At 52.8% G+C, this 26,774-nt stretch overlaps 1 protein-coding gene across 4 annotated transcripts in view; it reads left to right on the top strand.

The window, feature by feature from the left end:
• The window catches only part of SLC37A1 (solute carrier family 37 member 1), a 73,067-nt gene extending 60,407 nt beyond the window's left edge, over nt 1–12,660 (top strand). For 3 of the 4 annotated variants that reach the window (XM_018051713.1, XM_018051708.1, XM_018051712.1), the window contains exons 17-20: nt 1,422–1,500; nt 6,566–6,663; nt 11,219–11,283; nt 11,738–12,660. In XM_018051713.1, the coding sequence (XP_017907202.1) occupies nt 1,422–1,500; nt 6,566–6,663; nt 11,219–11,283; nt 11,738–11,753 (258 nt within the window). In that variant the 3' untranslated portion in view covers nt 11,754–12,660. Of the gene's footprint in view, nt 1–1,421; nt 1,501–6,565; nt 6,664–7,117; nt 8,050–11,218; nt 11,284–11,737 lie in introns of those variants that run through there. The other variant, XM_018051716.1, reaches the window with a different exon arrangement.

Below are 26,774 nucleotides of genomic sequence, written 5' to 3' on the forward strand. Positions count from 1 at the left end.
GGAGCCATGTGTGGACATCGGCAGGATACATGCACTGCACTGAAGTACAAAGTCCCCTGATAGGAAGTAGTGTCCATAAAGAACTGGGAGAGGAGAGGCAGTGTCCTGTACAGAAGGGCGTAGGCAGGTCCTCTGCCCAGGGCAGGGAGCCCAACTCCCCTGTCCTCAGGGGCGGGCTGAGCACAGAGAACGGCGTGGGGAGGGGGGATCGAGTAACTTCTCAGGGGAGAAAGCCAACAGCACCCCGCCCCGCCCAGGTCACAGTCAGCACCAGCAGGGAGGCATTAAGCTAATGCATGGATGCAGGGTGAGAGGTGATGCCCATTGTCCTTCACCTCCGTGATCTCCCTCCTAGAACCCACACCCATCCAATCACGGGAAACAAGGAAAGTCCCAGAAGCAATGTCTGCAGAGCTGTCACAGCCAAGAGGAGCCCCAGGAGTCACATGGACTAAATGTCCTGGGTGGGCTCCTGGGACACAGATTCAGTTAGACACTAGATAAAAAGCCAGGGGTCTGAAAAAATCATGGATTTTCGTGATGAGGCATCAATATTGGGTCATTCATCATGATAAATGTAGCCCAACAGTGCAAGATGCTAACACAGGGCAAAGTGAGTACAGGGCTTGTAACAGCTGTCCTCTCTGTGCGCATTTTCCGTGAATCTAAGATTGTTCTAAATTAAAAGCTTATTGAAAACCACGAGCAGTTCCCCACACGTGGTGTACAGACTTGTGGGAGGAGGCCAGGCTTCTCAGCCGTCTGTCCAGCATGCCTTCCCCACACCAGCTCCCAAGCACCCTCAATCTTTTCTGCCGGCTCCAGCACTCAGCTTGGGGACAGGACGAGCACCATTCGTCTTTTCATTTTCCATGCTGGATGATACGGTGCCTCAGTGATGGTGCCAAGGAAAGCCTTGTTTATTGAAGAGAATTCTAAGAGTTCTTTTAACTAGAATACATCTGAAAGTGTTAGTCTGTCAGTCGTGACCCCATTCTTTGTGACCCCATTGACTATAGCCCACCAGGCTCCTCTGTCCACGGGATCCTCCAGGCAAGAATACTGGAGTGGGTTGCCCATCCCTCCTCCATGAACCAGAGATCTTCATGAACCAGGGGTCAAACCCGGGTCTCCTGTATTACAGACAGATTCTTTACTGTCTGAGCTACCAGGGAAACCAGAATGCACTTGGACAAGTACTATTATCTCTGATGACTTTTTTACTACCAAAAACATTTGAAGCTTTGCATGCTTTTCCAAGATGAGTCTGGGATGGAGTAGAGCGTCAATGTCCTAACGGAAAGACGCCACGTTTTGCTTTGCACAGTGATTTGGGTGGATTGTCATGCAGGAAGTATAGATTTATTTCTCACTTTGCCATTGCTGGGGCATGCTTCACACTGATGTTCCTTCCTCTCCAGGGGACACACAAAAGCCTGAAGGGAAACTCCCATGCCCTGGCCACCGTGACCGCCATCATCGACGGAACCGGATCTGTAGGTACGTGGATGTTTTAGCCCAAGGAGGTTCAATCATGGTCCAAGGGGAAACCATGACATCACATCTAGCTAGCAGATGCCCAGGATTCCAACTGCTTTTGTGTTATCAGGATCAGCTGGCCTTCTTCTTTTATTTATTTATTTTTTAAATATTTATTTGTTTGGCTGTGCCAGGTGTTAATTGTGGCATGCAGGGTCTTTAGTTACAGCATCTGGTTGTGGCATCTAGTTCCCTGACCAGGAATTGAACTTGGGCCCTCTGCATTGGGAGTGTGGAGTTTTAACCACTGGACCACCAGGAAAGTCTCAGTCCTCCTTAAAACGTGAGCAGATCCAAAGCACATGCAAGCCCTGGAAAGTGAGCAGCTGGCCCTGCCAACCGTCTTTGATGGGAGGCTCCCAGAGGAGACGTGGTGTGTGGCTGGCGGGTCAAGGTTTCTTCAACGTGAGAGGACATTGCTCCAGGTTTTCCTCCAAGCCAGCAGTGGGAAAACTGGCCCACAGGCCTATGGTCTGCTGACTGTTTATCACTGTCACTTCAAGGGGGATAGAATTCTTGCATGAATGCATGTAGGCTAAGTCCCTTCAGTTGTGTCCTACTCTTTGCGACCCTATGGACTATAGCCCGCTGGGCTTCTCTGTCCATGGGGATTCTCCAGGCAAGAATACTGGAGTGGGTAGTCTGCCCTCCTCTAGGGGATCTTCTCAACCCAGAATTCGAGCCTGTGTTTCTCTTTTACATCTCCTGCATTGACAAGCAGGTTCCTTACCACTAGCGCCACTTGGAAAGCTTGGATAGAATCTTCAGTTCAGTTCAGTTCAGTCACTCAGTCGTGTCCGACTCTTTGCGACCCCATTAATCACAGCACGCCAGGCCTCCCTGTCCATCACCAACTCCCAGAGTTTACTCAAACTCACGTCCATCGAGTTGGTGATGCCATCCAGCCATCTCATCCTCTGTTGTCCCCTTCTCCTCCTGCCCCCAATCCCTCCCAGCATCAGAGTCTTTTCCAATGAGTCAACTCTTCACATGAGGTGGCCAAAGTATTGGAGCTTCAGCTTCAGCATCAGTCCCTCCAATGAACACCCAGGACGGATCTCCTTTAGAATGGACTGGTTGGATCTCCTTGCAGTCCAAGGGCCTCTCAAAAGTCTTCTCTAGCACCACAGTTCAAAAGCATCAATTCTTCGGCACTCAGCCTTCTTCACAGTCCAACTCTCACATCCATACATGACTACTGGAAAAACCATAGCCTTGACTAGATGGACCTTTGTTGGCAAAATAATGTCTCTGCTTTTTAATATGCTGTCTAAGTTGGTCATAACTTTCCTTCCAAGGAGTAAGCGTCTTTTAATTTCATGGCTGCAGTCACCATCTGCAGTGATTTTGGAGCCCAGACTTTTTCCCCATCTATTTCCCATGAAGTGATGGGACCAGATGCCGTGATTTTAGTTTTCTGAATGTTGAGCTTTAAGCCAAATTCGGATAGAATCTTACTGAAAGGTAAATGACAGGTGAGCTGTGGGTCCCAAAGCTCATGAGACGAGTGTCACCAGCCCTGTCAGGGGTCTTGGAGAGAACACATCAGCATGTTCTGAGGAAAGAAAGGGGGCAAAACAAGCCCCTGGCCCCTGTGAGCTGGGTGCATGGGACTTGGTGACAGCAAGCCTGTCCTGATCTGAGTCAGGAGGCTGACAGGGATGTCCTTGAACTTTCCTGAGGCTCAGCTGGGGAGCTCGCACTCTGGGGCCACTCCTGCCAAGACCCCGAAGCCACCTGTGCTCTGCAGACCCTGGAACTGGAGGTGGGAGGTGGGCTGGTGTGGCCCTCATGGCTTCTCCAGGAGGTCTCAGGTTGCATCCTGGCATGTTGCTTCCCACCACAGGTGCCTGATGCTAGGGGGGCAGTGAGAGAGAGGGCAGGCCAGGTGGGACAGGCCCTGGGGGCCTGGAACACCCTCTAGCAGTAAACCAAGAGTTTGCTGGATGAAGGTGGCTCTGTGAGCATAGTTCCGCCAAACACTGGCCTCTCCTCGGCCCACCTTATCTGGGGCCTGCAGACCCCTCCCCACCCAGACTCAGGGCCTCTCTCCTGGCCTGCCCTCCTCCGGGGCCCCGTCCACTGTCTGCTCTGTACTGTCCTCTCCATGCTCCTGCTAAGAAGCCCTGGAAAGGAGTTGGTTTCATTTTCTGCTGTGTTCTCAACCCCCCCGGCAGTGCCCAGGATGGAGCGGGTGCTCAGTGAGTGGGCAAGGAGGGCATTGCTGGGTGGCTCTAAGGCAGGAGATCAGAGATAGGCCCGGGGGGGGGGGGTGGGGGTTGCGGAGAAGGTCTCCCGACCAGGCTACTGGGTTTGCAAGGGAGGGCTCAGGGGACAGGGGTCGGGGCCCCCCTCAGCCCTCACGGCTCATGGGGATAGGGCCCCCCAGCTCCTGCTCCTGCCACATATGACAGTGGTCACCACTCTGGTGTCTGTGGGGAGACCATTCCCTTTTGGGGCTCCTCTTGCAGCCTTTGGGACAAGTCTGGGGAAGGGGCTGTGGGGGCAGGGTCGTGTCATGTGACGGATGTCCGTGGCCCACCAGCCTGCTATCCCGGCTCTCACAGAACATGAAAAGTTTCTGCAGCCTGGAAGATGTGAGGTCATCGGGAGACTCCTGGGCCAAGCGCGGTTCTCGGGGGCTGAGCAACCCGGCAGCATCCTCCCACCTCCTGTCTGCAGAGCCCTCTGTCTGAGTCCATCCCTGGCTACCACTGTGACACCCTTTTCTAAAAGCAAGCAGAGCTCAGCTGGCAGTGCTGTCTGATTTTAAAGCAGAAGGTGAGGGGTTGAAAAAGAGGAAATGATGAAGCAGCTGGAAGGCCACCTATTTCTTGATTTCCTTCCCAAAACAAGAGGGAAGAAGAAGTCCTTGGCCCAGGGTGGAGGCTCAACATCTATGCCTGAGGGCAGCTCTGAGCCGCAGGAGAAACCAAAGCCCAGCTGTGAACTCCTCCCACCCCCACGGAAGGACGGCAGGGGGCGACTCAGACCTTCTCGACAGACCTTCTCGACCTCTACGCTCCTCTGTGTTCAGTCTTGACCATCCAGAGTCATCACTCCCACCCGTACGTCAGGATCTGGTTGGACTCGAACTCCCCCGGGCTGTGCCAGCCCCAGTGCATGAGGACCCGGAGGTGGTCACCATGGAAATGGCGTGCAGGCTCGTCCGCTGCTGCGTGTGGCTCGTTGTTTCTCTGCTTAAGTGCTGCCCAAGGACACCAAAGCCGAGCAAGGCTCAAGTGGGAGCACACAGTTTCAGCAAAATTCTGATTCTCAAGGGCGTATGCCCCGATATGTTTGTTAAATGTCGTAAATGTTGGTTCCTTTGGAGGCGGAGTTTGACTGATTATAAATGAGCCGAAAGTGCTAGCCTGCCCAGTCATGTCCGACTCTTTGCGGCCCCACGGACTATAGCCACCAGGCTCCTCTGTCCATGGAATTTTCCAGGCAAGAATACTGGAGTGGGTTTCCAGTTCCTCCTCCAGGAGACATTCCCGGCCCAGGGATCGAACCCAGGTCCACTGTATCACCTGCATCACTGGCGGTCTCTTTATCCGCTGAGCCGTCGGGGAAGCTTAGTGAGCGGAACGCCTTCTTGCAGTTCACCAGAGCTGACGGTTCCAGGGACTCCAGCTGATGTGTGTGATGTGTTCACAGTGCTGAGCGCTGCACCCCAGGGGCTGCAAGCTGGTTGTTTCTATATGTTTATGCAATTCTTTAGAGCCCTGACGTTCTTTAGGTTCATTTTTATTTTCTCGAAGTAACACATGATGTCACTTGAGAAGCCAGATAGCCTTAGAAACCATCCTAAGTCTAAACTTAGAAACTATCTAAGAAAATATCTAAACTTAGGAACTGTACTAAAGGCAAAATGATAGTCCCCCGCCCACGCCCCCCTCCAGAGTTTTCTCCGGAGTCAGTGTCTTCTAGCTCTGACATCACCAGAGGAAAGCCTCTTGTCACCCTTAGCAAGAACTCCACCTCTGACCTCTGGTCTTCCCCCTCAGAGGTCCCCAGCTCCCTGTATCTCTCTGCATCCCTGCTCCCACCCCTGTGCCCTGGGCACCCAGGACCCACGCAGCCTGGAAACAGGTGCCCTTGATCCCTGGGAAACTGGGCTGTGTTTTCTCTTTGACGAGTTTCCTCCACTGTTTGTCTTCCTGGAAAACTTACTGGTCAATGTTTAGCTTTCTGCAGTCATCCTTCAGTTCTCTCTTCTCTTTGTCTGCCTGTGTCTTTGTTCTTTTCCTCCATCTTCTCAGAGATGCTCTTGACTTTCCTTTCGCACTTCTGTACTCAACTTTTTATTTTCACCATCACGGAGTTCTATTTGTTGGTATCATTCTGCCCTTTTAATCCCACCTGTTCTTTCTTCGTGGATGTAGTGCTATGAAATTGAATCCTGGGCAGTTTCTGGTGCTGGGGGTTTTCAGACGTGGACGCGGGGGTTTCACACATTTCAACTTCATTCTCTGTGGTTCTCGTGGGTGTGACACACTTTCCTAGGAATCTTTTTCTCCCTGGTTTATTTCTTCCAGGTTCCCCTTGAACCAGATTGTTTTCTTTCAGGTCGAGGCTTTCCTCTGATACGAGTGAACCTTGGCTGTCCCCTCTTAAACATGTTGATGTTTAAGACAGAGCTTAATCACTCATTAAAAGGCTTTTCTGCGCAGCAGGCATGGGGGAGTTTATAAACTGTTGGTCTATGGGGTCTGAGTGGGGTCTGGAGGAGGAGACCCCCAGTACCCATGGGGGTGTGCCCCAGCGTTCCTGCTGTTGTGAGGGAGGGGGCGGTGTGAAGGATCTCAGTTCTCCAACCAGGGATGGAACCTGTGCCCCTGCAATGGAAGCACAGAGTCTTAACCAGCAGACCACAGGGAAGTCCCCTTAATGTGTGTGTGTGTGTGTTTTAATTATGAATAAGGTGTTGAGGACTCCCTTATGTTTACTGGGCTTGGGTATTTGGGTGGTTGCGGTCCAGGGTCCTCTGCACACACCATGTATGTCCATTTCCTCGTTCCAGGAGCAGCGCTGGGCCCGCTGCTGGCAGGGCTCATCTCCCCATCAGGATGGAACAACGTGTTCTACATGCTCATGTTCGCAGACGCCTGTGCCTTACTGGTGAGTCGCCTCGCCTTTCCTCCAAGGCTTTCACAAGTGTCTCTGTGGTTGTTATGGTCGAACACTGGGGATGCTTTTTCCTGCAGACTCCCGCTGCTCCCAGGGGACTCTGGGCCGGTGATGGATCCCTCAGGCCCCTGGGCCAGGGCTCTTTCTCCCTCTGGCTTTGATGCGTCCAGAGCAGCAGCAGGTAGTTTCCAGCAGGATGGGCAAGAGGTCACAAGCAGGGGCTCCCTGGCCTCGGATCCTGAGCCCGTCAGCTGTGAGTGGCTGGGCTCATGTATGACTTGGGTGGTTCCTGAGCCCCTCTGCTCCAAAGCGTCCACCTGTGAAGTGGGCAGCATGGGGACACCAGGAACAGGATTACTGTGTTGCTGTGGGGATTAAAAGGGACGGTGCGCTGAGTCCCACCCGGTGCCCTGACCTTTCCCCCACCCCTCCTGTCTGCAATCAGCTGCACTGGGGAAGCACCTGATTCCTGCATCCAGAGGACCAGAGGTCAGAAAAGGAGCCGGGGTTGCTCACACAACACTGAGCAATCTGCTGTCTGGGCCCCGTGGCCTGTTTTCTCCTGTGTGAGAAGATCGGAGGGTTTCCTGGGGATGGCAAAGGCCTGTCCCACAGCACAGTCCTGCAGGGGCCACCTATTAGAGCGGCCACCATGCTCTCCCTTACCAGTTACCCCACACCAGGCCCAGACCTGAAGCCACCGTCTCCTCTCAAGTCACCTGGAAAAGTGAACGTTTACTCCAGCACAAGTGAGTTGAGCACCTTGGAAGTTTATATTTTCATTCCCAGAAGCCCTAAGTCATAGCTCCCCAACTTTATACACAAACAAATACCAACTCTCAGCTTATGAACCTGTGAGGTGTGCAAAGCAGTTCCTCAGTTAAGCCCCCAGATCATTTCTGCCAGGGAGCAGTGAAACTTCCATAATTATGGCTACTTAAAGATGGAATATTCTTCTGTTTCAGAAATAACATGTATATATCCATTAAACTTCCTTTTACTATACAACTAAACTCGTAAGAAAGGAAGGGACATCCCCAGGACCCAGAGATGTAGAGATTACATGAAATATGTACCCAAACTGATGCTGGGCGGTTATACCTCCCCCACCACCGTCCCCAGCCCCAGGTGCGGGGCCGGCCCAGGACAGGGAGCTGGAAGTGCAGACCCCCTCCTCAAGCCCAGGCCCTCAGGGAGCTCTGGGTGCAGTGAAAGCATAAACACGCACACTGGTGCAGAAGAGAACCAGGATCTGCGGCCTCGTAGCCTGCCCACCAAACTGGGCAGAAATCTTCCTGGAGGCCTAGAGTTAACCTTTAGTTGAAGGCTACAGGAACCTTCAACTTTTTGACTTATATTGTGTAAATACTACAATAAGTGAAGTCGCTCAGTCGTGTCCAACTCTTTGCGACCCCATGGACTGTAGCCTACCAGGCTCCTCCATCCATGGGATTTTCCAGGCAAGGGTGCTGGAGTGGGTTGCCATTTCCTTCTCCAGCGGATCTTCCCGACCCAGGAATTGAACCCAGGTCTCCCGCATTGCAGGCAGACGCTTTACTGTCTGAGCCACCAGGGAAGCCCAGTATTACACAATGAGAATGTAATATTATGAAAAATGAGTATTAAAATACTCAAAAAGTGAAATTATAAAAAGTGAGTAAAACTGGTCCCAAATCAACTGAAAGGGACAAACCTCACCCCAGTGGCATGGAGTCCCACAGCTGTCACCCTGCTGCATACAAGCTCATACCCCAAATGAGGAAACAGTAGGAAATGGTCTGCTGTGATGGGGTGACAGGCACAATAGACAGACCCCCCCAAAAAAAACACAGGTAAAAGGGTTACCAGACAAACTAAAAATGAACATATTTAGCATTTCCCTGGTGGCTCAGTTGGCAAAGAATCTGCCTGCAATGCAGGAGACCTAGGTTCAACCCACTCTGGTATTCTTGCCTGGGAAATCCCGTGGATAGAGGAGCCTGGTGGGTTACAGGCCATGGAGTCGCAAAGAGTCGGACACGACTTAGCGACTAAGTCACCAAGATTATCATACTAAGTGAAGTAAAGAGAAAGAGAAAGGCAGATACCATATGATGTCACATATATGTGGAATCTAAAATGCAACACAAATGACCTATCTCTGAAACAGAAACAGACTACAGACATGTGTTTGCCTGGGAGGAGTGGTGGGATTCAAGGATGGGGAGTTTGGGATTAGCAGAGGCAACCTATTAGGTAGAAGACAAATAAACAACAAGGTCCTACCGTATAGTACAGGGAACTGTATTCAGTCTTCTGGGATAAACCATAGTGGAGAAGAATATAAAAAAAAGAATATATGTGTATAAACAGTACTGCACATCAGAGACCAGCACAACGTTGTAAATCAGCTGTATGCGCACGTGCTCAGTCGCGTCAGTCGTGTCCGACTTTAGCCCTCCAGGCTCCTCTGTCCATGGGATGGTCCAGGCAAGAATACTGGAGTGAGTTGCCATGCCCTCCTCCTGGGGATCTTCCCAACCCAGGGATCATACCACAATTTTTAAAAGATGAAAAAAAAAAACACAAGAAAATGTTACTAAAGATGGCAAAGAAGAAACCAAATTCACGAGAAAAGAACAAGGGCTAAAAAAAGAGCTGGTGAGATGCAGGTGTAAGGAGATCATCCAGAATGCAGCCCAGGAAGAGATGGAAAATATCAGAGAGCAGAGACTGGAGGCCCTGTGCTGCCCAGGAGGAACTCTAAAGGAAGAGACTGCAGAGACCAGAACTCTCTGAAAAGAGCCGAGAATAGAAGCAGCCCCTGCGACGAAGTGCAGACATGGGGTGGATGCAAGGGACGTTGGGGAAGGGATCCAAGCAGAAGTGCAGGCTGGCTGATGCACCCCTACCTGCAGATGGAAGGCAGGCATGGAAATTCGGACCCCAATTTACAAGGGACAGACCTGAAAAGTCAAAACGCGGAGAGGACAAAAGGGAAGACTCACACACACGACAGGCAAATAATAACTTTGAGGCTGTGGGACCAGCCAGGTTAGATGAGAAACTAAAACCAAGTTCACTGCAGGAGAGAAAGAGGGCTTCAGCAGGCGGCTGGGCGGCTCACTGAGGACAAGTCTTCAGCCTTAAAGACCAGATGCACCTCCTCTCTTTGTGGGTCCACAGGCCAGCTTCCCCTCCTTGCAGGTCTGAGGCTGAGCCGCAGTGAACCCAGAAGGTCATCCTGGGGGCCTGAGGACTGTCCAGCCACACTCATGCCTGGGGGCTGTGCTCCCCAAGCCTCGGGCCTGCTCCTGACTCTCCAACTTTGGTCCCATGGGGCTGTGGCCACCCAGGTGGGCTCTGGGCCTGGCAGGTCCACTCACTGCGGGCATTGCACACAGAGGCCACTTTTGTCCTGTCTGAGAAGCTGGTGTTTGCCCTTCAGAATTGTTGCTGTGGCTCACAGGGCACCCCGCCCCAGAGAAAACACCCGAGGGTCCTTCCTCATCTCCTTCCTCTTAAGGATTTGCTTTTTGTGGTCATGGGCCCTCCCTGATACAGTTTTGCACATATTGGACATGGAATTCGTATTGAGGAGACTCCAGCTCAAACTCAGCAAGGCAATGCTAGACCGTGGGGTCTAGAGGTTCAAGTTCACAGGATCGGTGTCTTTAGCCGGAGTGTGACGTAGCCACCCACACTGCTCTAAGCATCTGTTAAATCCCCACCCTCTGGCTCGGCCACCGAGATCCCAAGAGCCCTGCATGTAGGTTGGTCCTCGAGGAGAAACACCTATTGTCTTCAACCTGCACGGCCACCATACGAGGCATGACTTAAGCTCCTTCCTGAATCTTCTGCGTCTAAGAAAATAAACGTTTCTGCTCCCAGAGTCTGCTGGTAGACTTGGTACTTGGCAGCTCACGTTTTATTGAAGGAGCCCCTCGAAAGCGCCTCCAGCATCCCCAACTGCCGGGGCCTCCTGGGCCCAGGGCGCCTGTGGCTTCCCTAGAGGAGGGGCCACACGAGCCAGGACTTCCTCGGGAGCCCCTCTCGTGGCCCTGAGCAACTCACATCGTGGGGGTTCCTCCCGAGGGGTGAGGGTACGCAGCGCTTAGGAAAGACTAGCTCCCTTTTTTCCCTTGGATATTTTATGACTAATCTAGTTTCATTAAAACAGACGTCCTTCTGGCTGAAATCTGGCCTAAGGGCCTTATTCCCAGGAGCACGGCCTCCACTGTGATGCACGGGACTATGTGACCAGCAGCCCAGCAGCCCTGCCCTGAGACCAGGCCTGCAGGCAGTTGTGCCTGAGGTGGGGGTCGGGGCCGCCCGCTGCTCTGCTTTAGAATTTTACATTCAGAGGCACGAGGCAGCCCCCCGCCCCCATCTTGTGACACGGGGAATCTCAGACATGACGAACTGGAACTCGAATGCCGAGCTTGTTGGGCAGGGGAACTGGCAGAGTGGGGAATGGCTGTGCCAGCCCCTCCCCAGTGACAGCAGGGCGCCCGCCCAGGGTCTCCCAGCAATAATGTGGTCTTCTCTTTGCTCTGGGCACTTGCAGTTTCTGATTCGCCTCATACACAAGGAGCTGAGCTGCCCAGGGTCGGCGACAGGAAACCAGGTTCCGTAAGTGTCTCCCCCCGTGCCCCACCCATGCCCCACCCATGCCCATCACTTACTGTCCGCTGCCACCCCAGCTTCTCCTGAGAGGCCACACCTCACCCGTGGTCCCTGGCACTCTACACCTCACTCACTCTCATTTCTCCTTTCCTAACGAATACCTGGTGGGGATGCAATCCAGGTAGATCTTTTCTCAAAATAGAGTGAAAAAATGTATAGGGAGTTGATTCAGTTCTTCTCTTTGGGCTGCAGCTTTGGGACAAACAGCAGCTCCTGGGCTCTGCGTGGCTCTGCCCCCTTCCTATGTCCTGTCCCCTCCCCTCTCCCCAAGGCCAGGGGAAAGGGAGGCCTCAGGAGTCCCCGGCAGAGGGGGAGAAGCGGGCACTGGGCTCTGCTCTTTGGCTGTGAATTGAGTGCCGCGGGCCAGGTGACCAGCGGCTTTTTCTTCCTCCTCTTCCAGGTTTAAGGAGCACTGAGCCCTCAAGTCCCATGAAGGAGGGCTGGGCCCATCCTTCACAAACTGTTTTTCAAGAAAAAGTTCAAATAAAGGATCCTGTGTTGAAAAGAATAATTTTACCCTTGCCTTTTGCACATTCACCTGGAAAAGACACACAAGCCACCTTGAGAATTCCTGGTACCGTGTCAACCAGGCCGTGGGGTTCGGGCCACGGGAGGGGAGCCCATGGGCAGTGCTGGCTGCCACCCACTGAGCCCCTCAAGCAGACACCTCCCGGGCTCTGGGCAGCCGCTCCACGTCCAGAGTGACGGTGGCCAGGACTGGTGTGGCACCCAGGCCAGCCCTGGTCTCTCTCAGGTATTACAGCACTGATGTCGGAGCAGGTGGAGCTCTGATGACAGGAACGCACCGGGGGACAGTAAGGACGCTACAGGTGGTGGGAGACGCCTCTGTAAGGACAGAGCTGACACCTGCGTTCACAGCAGCGCGGAGCTCAGACCAAGGATGTCCCCAGCGCTTCTTCCTGCTCTTCGCCCACCCGAAAACGGTCCAGGGTGGACTGTGGTGAAACCATCAGAGCCTTCAGACAGGCTGGAGGGCCACCACGGAACCCCAGAGGTTCCTGTCACTGGAACCCCAAGGGCCATGACGTCACTGGCCCCATGAGTGATTGCCAGGAGGACAGTGAGGCCAGGCCTGGGGCTGGGATTGGCCAATCCCTCTGCCCAGCCCTCTGTCCCCCCACAACACTGCAGACCTGGGCCTGTTCTTGGAGACTCAGCACTGGAGCAGATTTATTTATTGAAATGTGTGAGGTGTTGTAGAAGCTTAGGAGACGCAAGTGGCGCCTTGTTATTTATTAAGACAAGCTCTGGTTGTTCTTTGGCCACTTGTTTCCTCAGTTGTTGCCCTTTGAAATAAAATGTTTAAAAAAAAAAAACTCAGGCAGAATGTTGGTTATTTCTGCTCACTTCGCCATTATATTCAAAACAGAAAACTTCCGGGGAGAGCGCATGCCCTTGGTTTTCTCAGGGTTGGCTTCAGTCTGCGGTTTTGCAGCTGGAAGCGGAGACTGTTTCCAGCAGAGAAGGGGTCACCCCGAGGCAGGCTGGGACCTGGGACCCTTTGCTGCAGAGCTTGCACCTGGGCGAGCCTCTTCTCCAGCAACAACACAGAGAAACTGCAAGGGGTAAAAGTAACTGTGTGCGTGACAGCTGGGGCAAATTCTGGACAAAAGATACAAAGAGACCAAAAAACCCAACTGCCACTTCTGAAGAGCAGGGAGCAAAAGGAGGACTGAGCATGCCACCCTCCCCGCCCCGTTCCCCCCCCCCACCCCCCGCACTCAACACCACCTAAGGGGTGAGCAAGGCACCTAAGCCACCCCTCCAGCCTGAGCCCTGGACACACCCCTCCCCCCTCCCCTCCCCCCAAATAAGAAAGCAGCAAGCAAGCAGGTAACATTAGTGTTCTCACTTCCCACTGCTGAAGCAGGGGCTCCAACAAAGCCTTGCCTGAGTTTCTTGTCTGGCCTTTAGTCAATTTGTATTGATCATGGGAGGCCAAGAACCCTGGTCAGTATCAACCTTGCTCAGGGACAGCCCCCAGTCTACACATGGACCCACTCTCCAGGGAAAGGCAGGCAAGGTGAGGGCTCTTCTGAACGCAGAGGTTTGCTATTTTATTATCAATATTTATTATTATTATTTTATTATCAAAACCTCACAAGAAGGTTTGCTATTTTATTAACAAAATTTACACACTTGGAAGGTTTCCTTCTAGGAAAGATAAAATTCCCATTTGTTAAAATGTTAGAAGACTCTTGAGAGTCCCTTGGGCTGTAAGGTGATCAAACCAGTCAATCCTAAAGGAAATCAGTCCTGAGTGTTCACTGGAAGGACTGATGCTGAAGCTGAAACTCCAATACTTTGGCCACCTAATGCAAAGAGCTGATTCATTGGGAAAGACACTGCTGCTGAGAAAGAAGGCAGGAGGAGAAGGGGATGACAGAGGATGAGATGGTTGGATGGCCTCAGAGACGCAATGGATATGAATTTGAGGCAACTCCGGGAGACAGTGAAGGATGGGTAGCCTGGTGTGCTGCAGTCCATGGCATGGTAAAGAGTCGGACACAACTGGGCGACTGAACAGCAACAAAAAGTGGATTCCATACAGTTCTGTGCACAGTTCACTCAGCACATCCTTCTCTCCTCCGCTCTTCCCAGCCCGTCTCCTCCTCTGCCTCTGGCCCGCAAGCACAGGGCATAGCCTTCTTGTCCTCCCTCCCTGGCCTGGGCTATAAACACCCTCCCCTCCTGACTGGTCTCCAGGAATCGCAGCTGCTGAGTTTTCTGCGCCCTGCAGACTGCAGGCCCCCTTGCTGCCACACAGCCCCTGTCCTTCTTTAGACACTAAATTGCATAAACAAGGGCGGGATGAGACTGATATAATCGTGCCGTTAAGTGATGCCCAGGGAATTCTTTTCTAATAAAATCTGGAACCCACTGCCCTCACCTCAGAGCACAGTTCTCTCTGGGGCCTGAGCTGGTCAGACAGCCAGATGAGGTCTCGAGTTGACCCAATTCATTTCTGCACCTTCCCCGAAGAATAGCCATCCTCTGCTACGGTTCAGCAACAGGAAGTTTTGAGGACGCGGTCGCTGTTTTTCCCAACTCGGGAGACTAAGGTGTTAGAAGAAAATCTTCCATGACCCACGAAGGAAGGAGGGCGGCCTCCTGAGCCTGCCGGGGGACAGAAGACAGTGCCCTTGACGGCCCCTTTAGAGAAGGATGTGTACACACACTATTTCTTAAAGCAGTTTAGCTGAGCCATCCTCTACCTGTGAATGGAACAGTTCGTCCTGACCTTTAAGGAAAAAAGTATATGATTTCAATAAGAAAATGCATCATCATTTCACCCGGAGCAGTAGCTGAGATAGTATCCTTCTGCAAACAGCCTGCCCGAGGAGGTGCCTGCCTGCTTGCATTCATATGGAAATGAGACTGCTTTTCATGAATATCTACGTCAGTGAGATTTTCCTATTCAAATCCACAAAAAATACCCCATATTGAAATGCAAGCTTGTGAGAGGGGCAGGGAAGGAGCCTGAGAAGGCAAGGCTACAGTCCTTCAATCACAAAGGAGAGAAAGACTGCTCTCAGAAATTCGCCATAATAGCCCCCCAGATCATAAAACCAGAATCCCCTCCAATTGCCAGCTTATAAAATCTAGTAGAAATAAATTACTAGGAAAAAAATGAGCTAGAAAAAAAATATGTCATAACTTTTTATCGTTAGATTCAGTACACATAAAACCACTCTGCCAAATTGCTGTGGAAGTTTGTGAATGCTTTACTCCTGTCTCTGTTTAGCATTTTTTTTTTTGTTTAATTTCATTGGGGTATAGTTGATTTTAATGTGTTAGTTTCAGGTGTCCAGTAAAGTGATCCAGTTATACATATATTCTTTCTTGTTCAGATTCTTTTCCCATATAGGTCATTACAGAATACTGAGTAGAGTTCCCTGTGCTATACAATAGGTTCCTGTTGATTATTTTTTAAAAGACTTTTTCTACGTAGATCATTTTTAAAGTCTTTATTGAAGTTTTTACAATATAGTTTCTGTTTTATGTTTTGTTTTTTTGGTCGTGAGGCATATGGGATCTTAGCTGCAGGGACTAAACCCACACCCCCTGCATAACCACCGGACCACGAGGGAAGCTTCCAATCACTTTAAATTTAGTGGAGTCGGACACGACTGAAGTGACTTAGCAGCAGCAGCAGCAGCAGCAGTGTGTGCAGGCTTCCCCGATGGCCCAGCAGTAAAGAATCCACCTGCCAATGCAGGAGACGCAAGTTCAATCCCTGGGTCAGAAAGATCCCCTGGAGGAGGGCGTGGCAACCCACTCCAGTATTCTTGCCTGGAGAATCCCATGGACAGAGGAGCCTGGCGGGCTACAGTCCATGGGGTTGCAAAGAGCTGGACACAATTGAGCACGCATGCCACAACTCAGTGGGTGTATGTTAATCCTAAACTCCTAATTTATCCCTCTCTTCATCACAAGTTTCCCCTTTGGTAACCATAAGTTTGTTTTTGAAGTCTGGGCTTCTCTTATCCTGAACTGTAACCGGTGGCCCACCAGCCACACCTCGGATAGGAGATGAACTTGCCGGTGAGGGTTCTGCGGCATGGTGTGGCTTCGCCCCAGGGGTAGGGTGGCAGGGTGGAGGGCTTGCCGGCTGGCCGTGGTCGTGCCAGAGCTGCTGTGAGTGGCTCACACAGGGCGTAACGTCAAGTGTCCCCACGGAGCCTCAGCAGCCTGGCTTCCAGGGCACCCCAGCACACTGGGAAGTGCCAACAATGCCTCTGTGGACTGTCCCGGCAGCAGGCTTCCGTTTCTTCAAATCAGAGCCCTTGTTCAAAGTCAGAAACAAGTGCTGTTCAAGGTACTAGAATCTTCCCGGGGAAGGGGCAGTGGGAGGCAGGGTCATGGGGCAGCCAAGGGTCTGGCCCCCAGCCCCACATCACTGTCACAACCAGCTTTGCTATAAACCATGGACCCCAAGAGAACACCCTCTAGAACTCCACACAACACGCACGGAGCCATCAACCCAAGGGCATGGCCCGGCGACTACAGTGATCACAGCCCATGAAGCCACTGCTTACCCCGGGCTAAGACAGGGCCTTCAAGCCTGAGGGAGGGCTGGCCGTTCCTAAGGACCGGGATCAGAGTCGGCCGAGGGGGCTGGCATGTCCCTACAACCCCGAGCTGCCCTGCACATCAGTCATGCAGCCCCTTCAGGCGTCCTCCTCCAGGGTGTCCGAGATGTCCCTACCGCCAGGATGCAGGTGTGGGCTCATGCTCCACGAGCCGGGAAGGTCTGGCTCGCCAACTCCAGTCAGGCAGTCCCTTTTAAGCTGCCCTTTCACGGGTCGCCTGGTGTCACTGCCCCTGAAGGCGCAGACCTTCTGATGTTCTTCTAAAGAAGCGTGGGTAAATGTGTATCCCCAGCCTGTCTCCAGCCAGCCACGGCTGAGGGTGCTGACTGACTGGGGTGCTTTACCGAGGCCCCGGCAGCGAGGCCCCAGGGCAGTGGCACCTTCACGGGGAGCGAGTTCCCCACAAAAAAGAGCCTGACTCCCCACCCCAGGTACAGCTCAGGAGCTGGCGCCCTGCACCCACACAAAGCCCGACCCTGAAACTGGTGAGTCGCCGGCCCAACTAAGATGCTTCCGTGACAGGACAGGAGCATCACCTCCAAACTCACTGGGAGGACCTCAGCTGAGGACCTGGTGATGTCTTGACAGAGTGTTGGGTCCCTGCTAAGCGATTGCAGGTGGGACCCTGCGGGGAGAGCAGGGCGAGTCTCACAGCTTGGAAAGTAGAAGGGCAGGCTGCGAGGGATTTGCCAGTGTTTACAGGTTCAGACCCCTCTCCTTTCCGGAGGTCTCAGAACCTGTGTCCTAAACGTGTTTCCTTGCCTCTTCCCATCAACTTTACCTACTGCTATTAGAACCTGTGTCCTAAACGTTGTTTCCTTGCCTCTTCCCATCAGCTTTACCTACTGCTATTAGAACCTGTGTCCTAAACGTTTCCTTGCCTCTTCCCATCAGCTTTACCTACTGCTATTAGAACCTGTGTCCTAAGCATTGTTTCCTTGCCTCTTCCCATCAGCTTTACCTACTGCTATTAGAACCTGTGTCCTAAGCATTGTTTCCTTGCCTCTTCCCATCAGCTTTACCTACTGCTATTAGAACCTGTGTCCTAAACGTTGTTTCCTTGCCTCTTCCCATCAGCTTTACCTACTGCTATTAGAACCTGTGTCCTAAACGTTGTTTCCTTGCCTCTTCCCATCAGCTTTACCTACTGCTATTAGAACCTGTGTCCTAAGCATTGTTTCCTTGCCTCTTCCCATCAGCTTTACCTACTGCTATTTATTTCCCAATAGCACCAAATGGCTCACGTCTGGCCAGGTCACGTTGCACATATGTGAAAGTGTTCACAGATCTACCAGCGTTTAAAATAGATCAATTTAGGTTATTTTTACTGCTTTAAGTCAATCTAAACTTACAACCTAAAGCAGATAACTCTGGCCAAAAGATGCCTCTTGCCTCGAAGTCGATGTAACTGGGGTCCCCATGTGGGTTGCATTTGGCCAGGAAACTTGTAGGAGAAGCAGGCAGCTTGCTCCAGAAGGCAAGCACTACAGCGGTCACTCCACAGCTGCGCCAGACCCCAAAGGCCGAGAGCAGCTCTGCCTTGCCTCCACCCCGGTACCCAGAACCAGCCCAGCCCGGGGGGAGCCCCTCACCCCTTCAAGTACAACCAATCAGTGATCGTCATTCCACAGTCATGTAGCCGGTATCCAGGGCAGAAGGTAGAATGTCACCCCACCCCGGAAAGAGCCTGGGGCCTCCCTGCCCTCAAAAGCCAGCGCTGTTCTGGCCTCCCTGGTTTCCCTGTACGGCAGTGAGCGAGGGTGAGTGTCCTGTCGTGTGCCAGTGCCTCTGGGCTCTTGTGCAAGCCTCTTAGGAACTGCTGTCCATTGTCTCGTTGGAATGCTGGCCTTTTCTTTCCGATTTGCAGAGGACTTCTGCAGTGGGTTCATGTCTCTGGCGGCTGGTTTTCTGCTTGGCTGGTTGCCAGTGCCCACTTATTTATCAGTCACTGACTCAGGTGCTGCCAGGGGCCTTGATGGACGTGGTTTGTTGTTGTTGTTCAGTAGTCAAGTCATGTCCGACTCTTTGCAGCCTTATGAGCTGCAGCATGCCAGGCCTCCCTGTCCTTCACCATCTCCCAGAGTTTGCTCAAACACATGTCCATTGAGTCTGTGATGCCATCCTTATACATATATATATATATATATACACACACACACATACATGTGTGCATGCTAAGTCGCTCCAGTCGTGTCCAACTCTTTACAGCTCTATGGACTGTAGCCTGCCAGGCTCCTCTGTCCATGGGATTCTCCAGGCAAGAATACTGGAGTGGGTTGCCATGCTCTCCTCCAAGGGCTCTTCCTGATCCAAGGATCAAACCCACATCTCCTATGTCTCTGGCATTGATAAGCAGGTTCTTTTCCACTCCAGCCACCTGGGAAGCCCCATATATACATATACGCATATGTACATATGTATATATGTTTTTTCTTAATTGGAGAGTAATAGCTTTACAATGTGCTGGTTTCTGCTGCACAGTGGAGTGAATCAGCTTGTGAATCCCTTCCTCTTGGTCCTGCCTCCCACCCGCCCCCACCCTGCCCCTCCAGGCCATCACCGAGCACTGAGCTGAGCTCCCTGTGCTCTACAGCAGCTTCCCACAAGCTGTCTTTGTGTGTCCGTGTGCAAGCATGTATTTGGTGCCTGTGTGTATCTGTGTGTGGTTTATATGTCCGTGTTTGCATATGTGTATATGGTGTGTGTCTATGTTACGTGTGTGTTTGGTATATATGTGTATCTGGCGGGAGAGGGAGGAGGTGGGGAATACACCTCTAATCCCCTACCGGTTCTGTTCTGTTAGAACCCTCACCTGTACAATACCTTCCTCTATTGTCTACATGTTTGTTTGAAGGGGAAGTGTCTTATTTTTATAGTCAGCACAAGTGGTAATTTTGAAAGCAGGGGTAACGCTAGAAAGAGAGTCCACTCTTGCAGGGTTATGTTTCAGCGTGTTTTCCCAAGGGCTGCAGCAGAAGCAAGGCTGTGGAGCCTGGGGCCCTGCCACACCCTCAGGGACCTCAGCATCACCACCTGCACGAGCTCTGCCTTCAGAACCGCCAGCCCGGGAGCCGCACCCATGGAGACACATCTGGGCCGCCTGGAGTCGTGACTTCAAACCTATCAGCAGGCTGGTGTCCTTCTTTCCTCCAACACGCACATGGCCGAGTGTGGAGAAAGGAAGTGACTCTCAGGAGGAGCACACCCTCTGCTTCGTGGGGCCGATTCCGTGGGGCCACAAACCGCGACAGCAGACAGACCAGCAGTGTCCTGGCGGGGCTGGGGCAGTGTGAGGAAGAAACTAAACCCGTGGGAGGGGACAGGACAGGCAGGGGTTACCTTACATCAGGTGACCGTCTCTAGGGAAGGGATCATTGAGCAGAGGACTCAGTGACAGGATGGAGCGAACCATCCAAGGACCTGCGGAGAGGGCGGGATGGTCAGTGGGCACCGGCCACAGAGGGCTGCCATTTTAACCAGGATGGGCCGGGCTAGGGAGGCAGGATGGAGGTGCCGGGGGAGGTGGGGAGAGGGGACAGGACCCTCGGTGAGTGAAGGGGTGGGTGGCGGGGATGACATGGGAGGTCCTCGGGACTGGGGACCTGCTGGAGGAATGGTGATAGGTGGTCTGGGGGTCAGTGGGCCTTGGCGCAAAGACTCAGGAGATGGTGCTGATACGAGGCTGAGGTTGACCATGGAAACAGGGACAGATGTGGTAGGGGACGGGTGAAGTTGGGAAGTTACTGGTTAGCCATCCAGGATGAGTTAGAGATCAAAGGGTCAGAGGAAAGCAGACCTGGGTGAAGGCTTGATTTTGGCCACAAAATCACAAGCTCAGAGCTGCCAGTGGTCACTTGACAGTAGAGGACACTGAGGGCCAAGGAGAGGCTCAGAGGAGACCCATCCAGGTGTGCTGACCACCATCCCTGCCCACCATCCCCTGTAAATGCCGAATCTAGGCGACCTCCGGTCACTGAGTGCCCTGGACATGCCCTTGTCTCTATGGCAATCGTTCCAGCCACTGTGCCTCATGCCTCCACACCCAGGGGACCAGCCATGTTCCAGGAGTTCTGATCACTGATGGACAACCAGGGACTCTCCCACAGCTAAGGGACTGGGGAGCTATTGGAACCTGAAAACCTGCAGGTCTGAGAGGCAAGACCTCTGTTTTGTTTTCTTCAGTTCTCTGTTAACAGAAGCCAGAAACCTTTGCTACCACTAGAGGGCCTCCCCATGCTGAGTCACAGAGGGACCTGGGGAAGGATGGCCATGTCCCTGGGGTTGCAGGGGCGCGGCGCTCATCTGCAGAGGCTCCCTGGGGCCCCAGCCAACCCCCAAGCTGCCCTCACTGGCTGGGTTGTCAGAAGGTCCCTTTTTGAACCAAAGAGCCAGCGCTGTGTATCAGGTGGCTAGACTGGCAAGGGGATGGGAGGGCCTGGGGGCAAAGGGAAGGAGGGTGAGCCCTGTGCAGCCAGGCGGGCTGATGGGGGCGCCTAGGAGACCCCGACCTTTGTGAAACTCAGCCAGGTGGGGGTCAAGGAGGCCCCGACCTTTATGAAGCTCAGCTCCACCCTGCAGTGGGGTGACGTTCCATCACACTCAGTCACCACCCCTGCTCCCAACACTTGTGAGCCCCCGTCTTCCCCTCCATTTAAAGAAATAGCAAAGGGGCTGAGGTCCAGACAGTCACCTGCTCAAGCTCCCTGAGCCCCTGAGCCAGAGTTAGCCTCCACGTGTCTGACCAAAGCTCACTGTCCGTCTCTCCTTCTCCAGGGAGGCCAGAGAAACCCAGGCTTCCTTGTGATTTTGTTTTATGGGCTTTTTTTTTATTTCTACTCTTCTATTTTCTAACACCAAAAGCATTTTGTACTGGGGTATAGCCAGTTAACAGTGTTGTGGTAGTTTCAGGTGAACAGCAAAGAGAATCAGCCATTGGCACACGTGTGTCCATTCTCCCCCACACTCCCTTCCCAACCAGGGGGCACATAACATTCAGCAGAGTTCCATGTGCTAGGGATTTGGGGAAGGTGATTGGAAAAGACTCTGATGCTGGGAGGGGTTGGGGGCAGGAGGAGAAGGGGACGACCGAGGATGAGATGGCTGCATGGCATCACTGACTCGATGGACGTGAGTCTGAGTGAACTCCGGGAGTTGGTGATGGACAGGGAGGCCTGGCGTGCTGCAATTCATGGGGTAGCAAAGAGTCGGACACAACTGAGCGACTGAACTGAAGTGAACTGACGCACACACTGCTGTATTTAAAATAGATAACCAACAAAGACTTTTTTTTTTTTTTTAATACTTCTTATTAGGGAATTTTCATGCTTGCATGAAATTGACATAGTAATTTCCACGCACCCATCCCCTGGCCTCAAGTATCACTGTACATTTCCCCTCTGCCGCTGCATTTCTATTTCCCTCTAACAATGTTATGTATCTTTAGGCAAATTTTAGAATCATGTCCGTGACACAAACACCTTCACTGCCTCCACCAGCGGCTTGCTCAGCTCTCTTCTGTAGGAGCAAAGATCAGACACTGGTCTCCATCATCCAGACAAGTCTCTGCCACCAAGAGAGCCAGAGTGACAAGGATATGGCGCTAGTGGTGAACCCGCCTGCCGATGCAGGAGATGCAAGAGACCTGGGTTCGATCCCTGAGTGAGAAAGATCCCCTAGGGGAGGGCAGGGCAACCCACTCCAGTATTCTTGCCTGGAGAATCCCATGGATGGAGGAGGAGGCTGGCGGGCTACAGCCCATGAGGTGGCAGAGTCAGGCATGATTTAGTGACTGAGAACACAAGCACACACCCCAGGGATCAGGCCCTGGGGATGCAGGTCCTGCTTGAGACCTGACCCCGAGGGCAAGGGGCGAGCCACCCCCACCCCTCCCCGAAGTGGTCTCACTTCTGCAGGTGATCCCAGCTGAAGCAAAGCAGGAGGCTGACCACACAAGTTCTGGGTAACTTGGTCTTCCACTCACCTCCTCAGCTGCAGGATTTCACAAATCCTATTGCCTGGTGTTGAAAAGGAAGAGAAATGAGTAAGAAACTCAAGTTACCACTAAGTTCATTTTTAGAAACTGTAGCATGAAATGAAAAATGAGTGTCTCCAGAATACCAAGTAAGGGGAAATGATAAACGATGCCTCCAAATCACGGGAAATGCAAGGAAACCGTCCAAGTGCCCATGACTCAGAGATGCCCGGGGGCGGGATTTGATAGAACGGGGACCCACTAGAGGGCTTTTGACTCAGTGACAAACTGATGGTGCTAATGACACTCTTGAGGACAGGTCAGCTCTCATCCAAAGCCAACACAGCGTGGAGCTCAGTACTTCTGGGGCCCCCAAATCAAGTGGGAACAAAAGTCCAGGCCTGTTCCCTGGGCCAGCACTCAAACAGGGACCCCCAAAGGGCTTTCAGGTGTGTGACCAGGGTTGTGCCAGGGGTTACTCAACCCCGAGAGCTGAGTCACTACCTCTCAGACACTGTCCTGTGTGTGGACAGCACAAGCCAGAGCTGGACCATAACACTGAGTGCTGGGCTCAACCACCTCAACAAGCCCACCCTTCGAGGCTCACCCTCCCAGCCCTGAGGCTACATCACTTGGCTTTGCGATCCATCTGCTCTCCTGGAGTCCCTAAAAGTCCTCCTATCTCTTTAGTCCGCTGCAGCAGTAATTTGAGTTTTCTACCAGATATTCTTGCCCCTTCTAAGCATCAAGAAAATCCGGCTCGGACGGCAGAGAATCTGCTTGCAATGCAGGAGACCTAGGTTCGACTTCTGGGTCAGGAAGATCCCCTGGAGGAGGAAATGACAACAACCCACTCCAGTATTCTGACCTGGAGAATCCCATGGCCAGAGTAGCCTGGTGGGCTACAGTCCACAGGGTCGAAAAGAGTCAGACTCAACTGAGCAACAGCACACACTGCACGCACTTCCAAGGAAACACAGCTGTTGCACCACCAGCTCCTGCCTGTTCAGCCAACGTGTTGTGAGGGGGGTGACCTGTGTCCCTTCCCAGCTGGAGAACTGAATTGCCCGGGTGTGACCCTCCAGCAGCAGCAGACCCTCCAGAACACTTTTCCCTCTGCCACGGTGGCTGATGATGTTGAGATGTGGCTGCTTTGTGAACCTGGCTTAGATGTGAGCAGAGCCCCTGATGGCTCCAGGGGTCCCCACAATGAAACCTACAACAACCGAGGGGCTGGCAGGAGGGTCAAGAGAAGATCATCAGAGGAAGGAAGAGGGTCCTTCTTGGTGGGCTTGTTTGGTCATTTAGTAAAACTGCCACCTGTGACCCAGGGAGGCAGGTCTTCCATCCAAGGACACCATTGCTCTTGGGGACACAGCTGGAAACTATATTTTAGTGTGTGGGGATTGGTCACTGTTGGATTCGTTGCAAAGATGTTATACGGAAAGACAAGCTCAGAAAATAATTCTCTGGTTTGTAAGTGGGGATGAAAGAGACAGAGAGTCAAACTCAGGAACTCACAGGATTAAAAAGAAGCTTCTGGCCTCCCAGGTGGCACAGTGGTAAAGAATCTACGTGGGTTCAGTCCCTGGGTGGGGAAGATCCCCGGGAGGAGGAAATGAAAACCACTCCAGTATTCTTGCCTGGGAAACTCCATGGACAGAGGAGCCTGATGGGCTACAGTCCATGGGGTTGCAGAGTCAGACATGACTTAGTGACTGGACCATCACCACTGATTCTCAAACTCCAACAGCAAAGTGATGAAACTGAGAAATGCCTGGAGTAGCAGCCACAGGAACCTCAGCCACAACCAAGGATGAGATCAGGGTGAGGTCAGTGGATCAAGGCGACTCCCGGAGAGTCACTGCAGGTGGACACGTGGGAAGAGAAGAAGCCGTGTCTCCCAGGTCAGTTCACAGGCTTGGGGACCACAGCCATATCATTGTGGAGGTAAGAGGACCATCCACCAAAGAAACTACAAACCGGGAAGAAAACTACCAGTGGCTACACTGCATGAAGTCCCTCTGAATTAGTGAAGTCCAAGCCACGGCTCCCAGGAAACACGGGATCCTGCAAGCCTCTGGTCACTCAGTCAAAGAACTTGTATGAGCTTGTTTGGTGTGTGTTTCTGTGCAAAGACAGCTAATTCCATACATGTTGATTCACTAACCCTGAGCTCCTGCCAGCAGCTCCATAGCTCACTCCTGTAACCAAGCTCCTCTGACGCCCGTGCTTTCGCCAGAGGGCACAGCCCAGCCTCCTGCATCTGGGACATGAGACAGCACTCCCACTGTGTAAAAGTGTGGAGGTGTTAGCTGCTCAGTCATGTCTAACTCTTGGCGACCCTGTGGAATGTAGCCCACCAGGCTCCTCTGTCCGTGGGATTCTCCAGGCAAGAATGCTGGAGTGGGTAGCCATTCCCTTCTCCAGGGGATCTTCCCAACCCAGGGATCAAACCTGGGTCTCCTGCATTGTGGGCAGATTCTAAACCATCTGAGCCACCAGGGAAGCCCACTGTGCTCAGGGCCAACAAAATCGCCAGCAAAAAGCACAAAAATGTAGAAAAACTGGCACTAAATAGGCCAGGAAGGGAGGTTGGTTTGCCGCACGGGCTGAAACAAGAAGGCGGAGTCATCCTTCTGCCCTCAGCTGGGGGCATGTCCAGGCCCTCAGATTCTATGTCCTTCCCAGGCCCCTCCCCGGTGCATGTCTGAGAAAGACATCTTAAGTTCCTTGGGTGATGATCTGAGGTTACAAATAAATTTTCTCAGGTAGGTGAATTTAAAAACACAGAATTCACAAATAACAAGGCACAGCGGTAGTTGGGGCTGTTTGAGAACTCAAACGTACCCATTGGCCATGTTCTTGTGCAGCAGACAGGCCAGGAGAAGAGCTGGAGGGTCGCTCCCCTGGGTCCCGTTCAGACGTGGCTGAGGAGAGGGCCAGCAAAGGGAAGACCCCCGGAAGGCAGGGCTATGGCCAGAGCTCGGTGGACAGGGCCCTTCCTGCCTCACTAGGGCGCCAGGATGGCACAGACCCATGATTCCCGCCTGCCCACCCTCCTGCCCCTTTCTAATGGGCACATGGATCGCTGTCATCCTACCTGGTTCCAACATTTTACAGTAAATATGGGGGGATAATGTGTCTTTTCATCAGTCTCCAGTTCCTGACATGATGGGGACCCCTGGGCATCACCCCTGATACAGAAGCCCCCCGCACACACACATACCACCCAGAGAGCCAGAGAGCTCGGTCTAGGAATGACGGGGAAAGGGGGGTGGGGAGGGGGGGAGGAGTATTCCAAATGTGAGGAGAGCGAACCCAAGGGAGCAGGCGGACACGTTGGCATCAGTGATGCTCGAAAGGACCTTGTTCCTCTCCAGTCTGGACGTGGTCAGTGTCCAGGCGGATTCCAGGGAGCAGACCCTAAGACAGAGCTGAGCAGGCGGGACATCTGTTAGAAGTCCCCCTGGAATGGACGGCCGTGGAAAGGAGGGCTGGAAAAGGACATGGCACAGGGAGGGAGGCGAGGAGCCGCCATAAAGACCAGACCACAGCCTTGGTCCCCGGGCAGAGGTCTGAGCAAGAACCGCCCAAGGTCCCAGTGGGCCAGGCTTGTCCTCCTGGCTGGGCTGCCAGCTGCCTCTCCTGGGGATGTTCCTTGCTGCCCAGAGAGCCTCTTTCTCATGCCCGTCTGCCCACCAATGCCTCCACTTACTTTTCCTTGTTCCCGTGTCTCAGGTCCTCTGCTCCCTGCCTTAGCTCTGCTCAGCTGGCCCATTCCTTCCCCATCACCCATAAATTCCAGCCCCTGCTCACCTTGAGGGTGCTTCTCCGTCCACACAGAACAGAGGACCAGGTGGGTTCAAAGCTCTACCATGGAGAGAATTTTCCCTCTTCACTCTCTTTATTTTTTATTTTTACTTTTTCTGTTTTCCGGCCACATGTGGAATGGGAGATCTTAGTTCCCTGACCAAGAATCAAACCTGTGACCTCTGCAGAGGAAGTGCACTGTCTTAAACACTGGACCACCAGGGAAATCCCCTTCCTCACTCTCTTAAAGCAACCTGAGTGAGGCTGTAGGGTTGTGGCTGTGCCATCTGGGCTGGAGTGAACCCATCCCTGAATCAGAAAGGCCTTCCCCTCCTGCATGGGCCCACCGAGAGGGAACCTCCCTACAGCTGAGGGTGTAAGCTGGGCCTAGGGGTGCTGGGTGACACGCCACCTGCAGGCCCTCTGCCCAGTTCTGCTGGTCTCAGATGCTCGTTTCCATCTGAGATGGGTGATTTCTGAGCCCCACAACCTTATGATTTGTGGGGGTGACAGGGCCCAGCTCACCCCGGATGAGTGGC

This window comes from Capra hircus, chromosome 1 (genome assembly GCF_001704415.2).
Source record: "Capra hircus breed San Clemente chromosome 1, ASM170441v1, whole genome shotgun sequence".
Lineage (NCBI taxonomy): Eukaryota > Metazoa > Chordata > Mammalia > Artiodactyla > Bovidae > Capra > Capra hircus.